We start from the raw sequence: 10,771 nt of genomic DNA, 5'->3' as shown, positions 1-10,771 counted from the left end.
CCTTCTCTAGGTTTAGAGAGCATCCACGGGTTGGCCAAGTATTCCTTTAACTTCTGAAAGGCTTCGTCGTGCTCTTGTTCCCATTTGAATTCCTTATTCTTCTTCAAGACTTCGTAGAAGGCTCTGTTCTTGTCTGAAGACTTTGAGATGAACCTGTTCAGTGCTGCAATTTTCCCTGTTATGCTTTGTACGTCCTTCTTTGACTTCGGTCGTTCTAGGTCCAGGATGGCTTTGACTTGGTCTGGGCTGGCTTCTATTCCTCTTTGTATTACCATGTATCCAAGGAATTTTCCCGACTGAACTCCGAATGTGCATTTTGTAGGATTTAGCTTCATGCCGAATAGATGACGAAGGCTTCTTTGAGGTCTTTGACGTGATCAGCTGCCTTCTTAGATTTAACTACATTGTCGTCTATGTAGACTTCCATTGTGCTCCCAATTTGCTCTTCAAACATCTTGTTCACCAACCTTTGGTACGTCGTTCCTGCGTTCTTTAATCTAAAAGACATTACGTTGTAGCAGTAGATTCCTTGACTACTGATGAAAGCGGTTTTTTCCTGGTCATCTTTGTGCATGAGGATTTGGTTGTACCCACTGTATGCGTCCATGAAGGATAACAGTTCGTGCCCTGCTGTTGCGTCTACCATGGCATCAATGTGAGGTAATGGGAAGGGGTCTTTTGGACAGGCCCTGTTGATATCTGTGAAGTCAATACAGATTCGCCATTTTCCATTCTTCTTTTTGACCACCACAACGTTAGCAAGCCATTCTGGGTACTTTACCTCTCTATTCTTTCCTGTCTTCAACAGATTTTGGATTTCTTCATTAATGATCTTGTTCCATTCTGGCGTAAATTTTGTTCTTTTCTGCTTTATCGGTGCATGTATTGGGTCTACGTTCAGTTTATGAGTGATCACATCTGGGGAGATGCCTTTCATGTCTTCGTGAGTCCAATCAAACGCATCTTTCTCTTCTTCTAAGAATTCATAAATTTGCTGACGAAGATTTAAATTCAACTCTGTTCCTATTCTGACCTTCTGATCTGGGTGGTTAGGGTTCAGCTCGACTTCTGTGGCTTTTTGTTCTTCTGCTATACTCAGCTTCTCTTGGCCCAGCTGACCCTCTGATTGCTATGCTGAACTCTTCTCTGCAGATGTTGCTTTTAGTGCAATCTTGTAGCATTCCTTGGCTTCTTTAGGGTCCCCTTTGATTTCCCGAATACCCCATCTGGTAGGGAACTTAATGACTTGATGATATGTGGAGGGGATGGCCTTCATCTCATGTATCCATGGTCTGCTCAGAATCATATTGTACGATGATAGAGTGTCGATCACTAGGAACTTGACTTGTAAGTTGACCCCCTTTGCATAAGTGGCTAATGTGATCTCTTCGCTTGTCTTCTTGGTTTCCCCACTGAACCCTACTAGCATTGTTGACTTGTTGATGATGTTCTTCTCATCGATGTTCATATGTTTCAAGGTATCAAGCATGATGATGTTTGCAGAGCTTCCATTGTCAACAAGGATTCGCTTGATCATACAATTTCCAACTGGGAGCGAAATTACTAGGCTGTCATGATGGCCTTCCACTGCATCTCTCTCTTTGAACATGATGGGGATATCCATTTTTGACCTTCCCCTTCTGTCGGGTTGATCCTTGTTGCTTTCTTTTGCATGCCGCTTCGCTACTGAGTATGTTAAGCCGCATACTTCTGATCCTCCTGATATGAAGCAGATGGTTTTGACAATTGGAGGAGGAGGTAGGGGGCCACCTTGCTTGGATTCTTTTTCCCTTCCTTGAGCTTTGGATCTATCTGATAGGAGTTCTTTGAGATACCCTTTCTTCAACAGGTAAGCAACTTCCTTCTTGAGCGCAACACATTCGTCGGTTGTATGACCAATATCTGAATGGAAGTCGCACCATCTTGACGGATCCTTCTTCTCTCCAAGCCTGTCACTCTTTCTAGGCCCCTGCACGGTATCTCCCATCTTGTTTAGGGTCTTAATTAATCCTGCAGGGTTAACATTGAAACAATATTCATGCAATTTAGGTGGGAGTTTAGGATCCTCCCTCCAATCTGAGAATTCTTCCTCGACAGCATTGACTGATCCTTCACCAAAACGGGAACGCTGATACGGCTTGAATCGATGATCTCTCTTGGAAAAGTTGTTGCTCCTTCTTAAATGGTGATCTGGTTCGGGAGTCTTTCTTGCATAGACATCCTCTTCAAATCTGACTTGCGCCATAGCTTTAGCTTGCACATCCTCGAAGGTCGTACAGGGATAGTTGGTTTACTCCTTGTAGAGCTCACTATAGTCTAGCAGCCTCTTCTGAATGCTTCGATTGTTGTAGGAGCATCGCATTTGTGTATCCCAATTTTCTCCCTGTCGAACTTGTTAAGATAGTCCCTCAAGGATTCTCCGTGTCTTTGCACAACACGGTATAGATCTGAGGACTGCTTCTCGATTTTTTTGCTGCTAGCAAATTGAATCTTAAATAGATTCACCATTCCTGCAAAAGATCGAATTGTCCCATTATTTAAATTAATGAACCAAGTTAGGGCTGTACCTGATAATGTGGCTCCAAAGCCTTTGCACATGATGGATTCCCTGATCTCTCTAGGGATTTAGCTTGTCATTATCTTATGCTTGTAAAGGGACACATGCTCATCGGGGTCCGTTGTTCCGTCATATATGGCCATGTTGGGTAGGGGTGTTCAAAAATTCCCGACCCGACTGACCCGACCCAATGACCCGACGACCCGACTTAATATAACCGGGTATTTTTTTTTAAAATTAGCAGATTTTCGGGCCGGGTCATGGGCCAAAATGTGAGGATGTCGGGTACCCGCTGACCCGTAAGCTTTTTCTTAATAAAAGATATTACTGTACGTATAATGTAAAGGGTTAGGGTTTTTAACCTTGTTATTATTCCCTATAATACTATAGCCGTCATTCCCATCAATAACAATTCACTCTATAATGCTTTCTCTCTGCTCTAAATCTCATTCATTTTCTACAAACCATCTTTCTCCCTCTCTACAAACTTTCTTTCACACACTATGAGTCGCGGCAAAAGGGAAAGCAACAACACTACTACACTAGGCGGCATTACGGTTACTTGCTTGGCGTTTTTGTCCAGGAATATGGGGTTTTGATCTCTAAGATCTACCAATTTGGGTTCTCCATTTGTGGGATTTTTGGTTGTCTTTAGATTTTGTGTAAATTTTACTTTTTTTTTAAAAAAATAATATTTTATAAAGTGTAAAAATTCAGTTGCTTTGTATTTTATTAATTTTTTTTGTTTGTTTAAGTTTGTAGTTAGATTTGTTTAAAAATATGACGTATTTGTATTTCATTTAGTAATTAATAGTTGAACAAGAACTCCAATCATGTTCATGAAGTTTTTTGTGCTTGTACAGTACTACAGGTCTACAGTAGCAAAGTAATTTATTGAATTTAATTAATTTTTACTCTATACAGTACACATATTCATTATTTCATTGAAATTGTTTAAAAAACAAAATTCATTGAGATGATTTAAATTTTTTCGGGTACCCTTTGACCAAAACCCGAGAAAATTGGGTGCCCGAAACCAGGGTACCCGACTTTCTCGGTTCGGGACATGGGACGAATTTCTCACTACTCGAAGATCCGGGTACCCGCCTTTTCGGGTACCCGAAAACCCAGGTACCCGGATTTGAACACCCCTAATGTTGGGCATGTTGAACCTCTTTGGCACTTCTACCATGGCGATCTCTTCTGAGAAAGGAGACTTTATATAGCCATCCGCTGCTTCTTCCTCCATGGGCTTTGGCACTCCAGGGATTTTGGCGATCTTGGCCTCAAATGCTTTGAGGTACTCCTTAACCACCTTTTCTATTTTTCCCTCTTCGGCTCCTTCCTGCATGTCCTTCTTGAGAGTTCCTGCATCCCGAAAATCTAGCTCCAGGGGAGTTTCCCTGCTGTTAGATCCTTTTTCCCCGTTACCGTTGTGGAAGGTTCCGGACATATCAAGCTGCATGGCTATACTTTCGGTACTTTTTCTGGTGTTAACGGTTTTGGATGCAACTGATTGTATTTGGATGCGGAGGGCTTCATTTTGTTTGGTTAGACTAGTGAGTTTGGCTTCGGTTTGAACCTTTTGGGCAACAATGTCTAGATTTGGCTTTTTAGCTGGTCTAAGGTTTGTCGGAATGCGTTCATTCCCTAATTGATTTCGGCACTGGTGAAGGGTACTAGGTGTCTAGTCATGGTGATTGTCTTGGTTTTTGGCGAGTTGGTAGGTTAATTGATTATCAGCCCCACGGTGGCGCCAAATTGTTTATGCAAATCTCAGTTAGGACATCCAAGAATTTGCTAGGGTTTGAGGGGTAATAACAATCAATCCACAAATATTGAATAAAGCAAACAAGAACAATAATAAAGCAATAAATAATCAATAAGTAAGCAATAAGCATGCGAATAAGATCAAGGAAATAGGTTTAGAGACACAATACTGAGTAAGGACAAGCTTCCTCATTCAGCAGAGACATAGATCCGTAGCCATAAGCAAAATAATCAGTTTATATTTAAATGTGAGTGAATGTACATGACTGTTACAATGTCTGACTTTGCTATTTATACCTAAGAGCTACTAGGGTTACAAAGATATCGAATATATTTTCACAAAGTAGATCTTTATTGATTTTATTTTGTTTCCTTGTGCAGTAGGTATATTCTTGGCAAGTATCTTCATGATTGATATTCTTTATTCTGTTTTCCTTGCTTGTTCCAATCAAGCCGTTTTGCTTGATTGGTTGTGCCTCTTGATCATGAAGTGGTGCCCTAAATATACTTGGTTGTATATTGATACGGGCCCAACACTTGCCCATAGCAAGGACAGGCGGTAAAATAGCCTCTAATCCTGAAACTGTGGCCGTCATCCATCTGTATTAGAACAGGCGGAAGACTCGGTGCTTTTTAGATTTCAAGTTAAATTAAATCAAATTACTGTGAGCGCTGCCTTAGCGCATTCGGTAGGGCCGCTTGTTGTTTTCGTAGAGCAATGTGCCACCCAAATGGGAGATTCTTCTCCTCGACGAATTCGCCCAAATGGACGTCGCCGGTTGCCCGACTTATGTTGGAGCAGACAGTCATACTCATGTTGGAGCAGACGATAGTTTAAATAATATGTATCCGGCCATTGGCCTCGGTTAAAGAACTGAATAGCCACTAAGTCATTGACTTAGCTTAAAATAAAAGATAACTAGCTACTAAGTTAAAAGCTTAGTTTTTCATCCGGCCATTGGCCTCTCGTCATTTGGGCGTTAGCTACTAAGTTATTAACCTAGCTTAAGGATAGGTTTAAGGCCGACTGCTTTGGTGCAGTCGGGTTCTCTTTTGGGAGTCTACTGTTGGGGCAGACGATCCCGAAATTATATTTAGATTAAGAATGTGCTTAGTTGTCTGCCTATTGGGCAGGCGGTAGCTCGCAGAATCTCGCCGTTGGCCGTCTGCATATTGAGCAGGAGATACTCCAACGTCGCTATTAAAAATTTTGGTCTGCCTGGACATTGTGAAGGCGGTACCATAGACGGTAAGTAAGATCCGCCAGCACACAGTGCAGGCTGCATCCTTCATTGTTATGAGCCTGGTCCTTCTGCACTTTCTGCAACTGGTGCTCAAAATAAGGAAAAGAAAATAAAGACAAGTATGAAATGAAGGCAAAATTTCATTAACAAGTCAAAAAACTTTACAAAATTTCAGAAGTAATACTTTTTCAGGTTATCTACATTCCAGGTTCTGGGTAGCCTCCTATCGTCTGGTGTTTCCAGGCGGTAGGTGCCGTCTCTTACTTCATAGATTCGGTAGGGGCCTTCCCAATTTGGGGTTAACTTCCCTTGTTCATTTTCCTTACCGATTGCCTCCATTTTCCGTAACACAAAGTCCCCAACTTTTAAAGGACGCTTGTGTACTCTTTTCTTGTACTCTCAAGTCATTCTCAGACGCTAGATCTCATGGCGCAAGGCAGCATTACCCTTGCGCTCTGGTAGTGAATCCAATGGCAGGCGCATGGCCTCCCAGTTCGCCTCTTCATCATATAGCATAATCCGAAGAGTACACCAGTTACCCCTACGCTTGTGTACTCTTTTCTTGTATGCTCAACTTCTGCCCCGTACACCATGAGGAATGAGGTCTCTCCAGTCGCCCCTTTTGCGGTTGTTCTGATGGCCCACAGGACGTGTGGTAATTCATCCGCCTATAGGCCGCCAACTATCTCAATTTTCTTTTTAATGTCGTTTGAGATTAATTTATTGAAGGCTTCAACTTGGCCATTTGCTTGGGGTTGGCCGACTGATGCAAAATAAGTAGAGATCCCCTGATCTCCTAACCAAGTCTTCAAGTGAGGAGTGTCAAACTGAGGACCATTGTAAAAAACCATAGATATAAGCACCCCGAAACGAGTGATGATATTCTTCCAGATGAAGGAAATCACGTCCTTTGTCTTGATGTTTTTGACCGACTCTACCTCTACCCATTTGGTAAAGTAATCCACAACCACAAAGATGTAGTGCCTACCGCCTGGAGCAGTCGTATATGGACCCAGAATGTCCATGCCCTATTTAGCAAACGGAATAGGATGGCCGTCAGGTCAGTGCCTGGACGATGGATCAGCTCGCCAAACTTTTGACACTTGTCATATTTTATAACCATCTCAATAGCATCCGACTCTAGGGTCGGCCAGAAGTAATGCCGCCTGTCCTTGACAGCTAAGGATCTGCCGCCTACATGAGAGGCACAGTATTCGACATGCAATTTTTCGAGGATTTCTTGCCCCTTTTCTGGGGTCACACACTTCAAAGAGGCTTCAAGAAACCTGTTTGAAGAGCTCTCCTTGCCTTATCTCAAAGTTTGCAGCCCGTTTTTTCATCACGACCGCCTCCTGAGGTTAATCTGGGAGGGTGCCGTCTGTTAGGTATGCCCGGATGTTATTTATCCAGGTGAAGCTTCGGTCAATTACTCCAATGGGATCCTCATCAGATATACTTCTCTTTTCCATGACTTCCTAGAAGACTAACCGAGGCGTTTAACAGGAGGCGGATGAGGCTAGTTTGGACAGAGCATCCGCCTGATTTTTTTTTTATCTGGGCACTTGGCTTAACTTGAAGTCTTCAAGTGTCCCAGCTTCATCCTTGACCGCTTGCAAGTATTTGATAATAACCGGATGGGTGTCTTCATAGACACCATTGTATTGGCTTACGACCAATTGAGAGTTAGAGCAGGCATCAATTCTTGTTTCCCCTACCGCCTTATACATTCGAATGCCGGCTAACAGGGCTTCATACTCAGCCCCATTATTTGAGGGCTGGAACTTGAACCGTAGTGCATATTCATGTTTGTCCCCCTCAGGAGACTAACAAATTACGCCTGCACCACAGCCGTTCATCGTGGAGCTTCCATCCACATACACTTTCCAAGCCTGATTGATATGATCCGGCTCAGCCGGAGTTGTCATTTCAACAATAAAGTCGCGAATGCTTGCCCCTTTATTGACTTCCTTGATTCAAAAGTGATTTCCAGTCCTTGTAGTTCAATAGCCCATTTGAGCAATCAACCAGAAGACTCTAGGGTTGTCATTGGCCGCTTGATCGGTTGGTTAGTGTAGACCGTGATCGAATGTGCCAAGAAATATGGTTTCAACTTCTTGACAGCCATGAAAAGGGCGAGACCAAAATTTTCAACCATGGGGTACTGAAGCTCTTGCGTTTTTAAGAACGTGGCTAATGAAGTAGACCGGGAGCTGGATGCCGTCTCTTTTAGCTAAGAGTACAGCACTGAGGGCATGATCTGAAACTGCCAAATACATATAGAGCACCTCTTTTAGCAAGGGACTGACCAACCTTAGCAAAGAGTGCAGATGCGCTTTCAGCTTTTGGAAGGCGGCTTTAGCATCATCCCCCCCATTCAAATCTAGTTTTCTTCCTGATCGCTTAGAAGAAATAAAGGCACTTGTCACCTAACCGACTAAGAAATCTCCCAAGAGCTGCCAGATAACCGGTTAATTTTTGAACTTCCTTTACAGAATGGGGCGACTGCATTTCGGTTACCGCTTGTATTTTTTCAGGGTTGGCCTATATTACCCTTTGGTCAATCAAGAATCCGAGAAACTTCCCAGACTCAACACCAAAGACACACTTTTTTGGATTAAGCATGACCTTGTGCTGCCTGAGTGTGGCGAATGCTTCTCGGAGGTCAGACAGGTGATCCGCCTGCTGTTTGGATTTGACTATCATATTATCAATGTATGCCTCTACATTCCTCCCAATTTGATTAATGAAGGCTATGTTAATCATTCGTTGGAAAGTAGCAGGCGCATTCTTCAAACCAAACGACATCACATTGTAACAGAATAACCCCTGATCAATGACGAATGCCGTCTTTTCTTGATCCTTTTTCCAATGGGGAATCTGATGAAAGCCTTAATAGGCGTCCATAAAACTCATCAGGGCATGCCCGGCTATAGAGTCGACTAGACTATTGATCTTTGGAAGTGGATAACTATCCTTCGGACATGCTCTGTTCAAGTCAGTGTAATCTACACACATGCGCCAGGTGCCATTCGGCTCTTTACAAGCACACCATTTGCAACCCATTCAGGGAAGGTACATGGCCGAATGAACCCAGCATCTAACAACTTTTTAACTTCGGCGGCTGCCGCCTGACTTTTTTCCTCGCCATTGTTTCTTTTCTTTTGCTGAATGGGCTTCTTTTTGGGATCCACAGCGAGTTTGTGGACAGCAAGATTCGGGCTGATGCATGGCATCTCTTCCACTTCAAAGGCAAAAATGTCTTTGAATTCTTTCAAGAGTTGGTGTAGACTTGCAGCTAACTTAGCAAAAGCAGCCGTCCCCATCTTAACAGTTCGCTCTAGAGGGCTGTCGTCTAGAGGAATATCAGTGTGCTCACCAGCCGGCTGGGGACGGAGGTCATCTGACCGTTCCCCCGGTCAGTGATTGCTATTGCTTTTATTTTTTGACCACCACCAGTAGATTAGGATTTTGTTTCTTAACGGCTGGTGGGGCCGGATGTTCATCCTTGACCTCATCAAGATTAAATGGCTCTTTGCTCTGTATGGCTGTAGCTGCCACAGGCTTGGCGTCCGAGAGATAGCATTCTTGAGCCGTCTTCTGGTCCTCGTTCAGGGAGCCAACAGTTCCATCATCCCTCTCATACTTGACAAGCATGAGAGCTGGAATGATGACTGCCTTGCACTTGTTGAGAGTGGGTCGGCCAAGGATGAGGTTATAGGCAGTCAGCTCCTCGACCACAGGAACCGGATGGTCATGTACCGACCGCTACCTTTTTCTCCTAGTCGAATGGGCAAATCAATGTGTCCGGCTGGATGCACAACTCCTCCCCCAAAACCCACAAGGGGATGGGAGACATCCGTCATACTATCCGGCCTGTATTTCAAGTTTGATAGACATTTGTAGCTAATGATGTCTGAGGAGCTTCCTATGTCAATTAAGATGCGACCAACCAATTGGTTGGCCACTTTGCAATTTATGACCACAGGGTCATCATGCGGCCGACGGACTTTGCATATTTCCTTTTCGGTGATGATGACTTTAGGGAAGGCGGATATGCTAGCCGCCTGTCCCTCATTAACAGAATGGACCATCTTTCTCAAATTATCCTTGTTTCCTCGGATGGTTGGACCACCACCGGCAAATCCTCCTGCTATCGTATACACTGGTTCCTCATCCGTTTCAGAGCTGATAGCAGGCTGGGGAGTCTTCTTGCTTGACTTCACAAGATTCGATTTAGGATTTCAGCGCTCCTTTGTCGGCCAGATGATTAAGCGTCCGAATGCTTATTAGAGGAGTAGAGCTCGGTCGCCTGTTTATAAGCGCCCGCCTCCATCAAGGCTCCTTGGAGGGTGAAGATTTTCTTACGGACGAGTTTGAACTTGAAAGTTGACCCGTCCTTCAGACCTTTGATAAATTATGTGAAAGCCACTTCGTCAGACAGTCCTTGTTTCTAGATTCTCACCAGATTGAACCGCCTGACGTATGATCACAACCCTTCTCTATCTCCCTGTTGCACATGGCCTAAATCAAGGCTCGTTTTCTTTGCAGGGATGTTCATAGAGAAGTTAGAAGCAAACAAGAATGCAAGCGTCTTGAAGCTAAGTCGACAGATTGCTAAATCACTGTTGGGTTATGCCCTTTAGGGTGGCTGGGAAGCATCGACACCAGGTGACATCGTCCAACCCCTGTAAGTACATGATATGGGTTTATGCCAAGAGGTGGTCTTCAGGGTTGGAAGTACCATCATAGGATCCAACCATGAAATTTTTAACCTTGGCCGGCTGTTCGGCCTGAGCTATTTCCCTAGAGAACGCGGAGGGCTGCTCCCCAAGGTTTTGTAGCCGAAGCTGTTAGTCTAAATGCTGATAGTTATATGTCGCGTGTCCTCCGAAGAAGGCAGGCTGGGCGTAAGGTAAAGCAGGCGGTCTACATGGTGGTTGTGCCACATACTGCGCCAAATTATTTAGGTGAGGCCCCGACTGCATGAGGGGGCCGCTTGTGGGAGTCTTCGGCCCGGAAGGAGAATTCCTCACCGAGGTGTTCTGAAAACTGTCATGATAAGTCGACGTTGAAGCCGACTCCGACAGCTGTTGATTCCTTAGCTAGTCGATGTACTAATGAGCATTAGGAAATGTCTGTTTTCTACCGTCCGACTGAACATGCCGCATGGCTTTCCTTTTCACTATTTCAAGGAAACAAA

At 44.0% G+C, this 10,771-nt stretch overlaps 1 protein-coding gene across 1 annotated transcript; it reads right to left on the bottom strand.

The window, feature by feature from the left end:
* Window positions 1–1,129: 1,129 nt before the first annotated feature.
* Window positions 1,130–2,245, bottom strand: LOC110693998. Its single transcript, XM_021871161.1, has one exon. The coding sequence runs from the start codon at window positions 2,243–2,245 to the stop codon at window positions 1,130–1,132; it is 1,116 nt and encodes a 371-aa protein (XP_021726853.1).
* Between the last annotated feature and the right edge of the window lie 8,526 nt (window positions 2,246–10,771).

The sequence above is a fragment of the Chenopodium quinoa genome, unplaced genomic scaffold (genome assembly GCF_001683475.1).
Source record: "Chenopodium quinoa cultivar QQ74 unplaced genomic scaffold, ASM168347v1, whole genome shotgun sequence".
NCBI lineage: Eukaryota > Viridiplantae > Streptophyta > Magnoliopsida > Caryophyllales > Amaranthaceae > Chenopodium > Chenopodium quinoa.
Note: the sequence above shows the minus strand (reverse complement) of the source record. Positions and strands in the feature narration are given on the sequence as shown.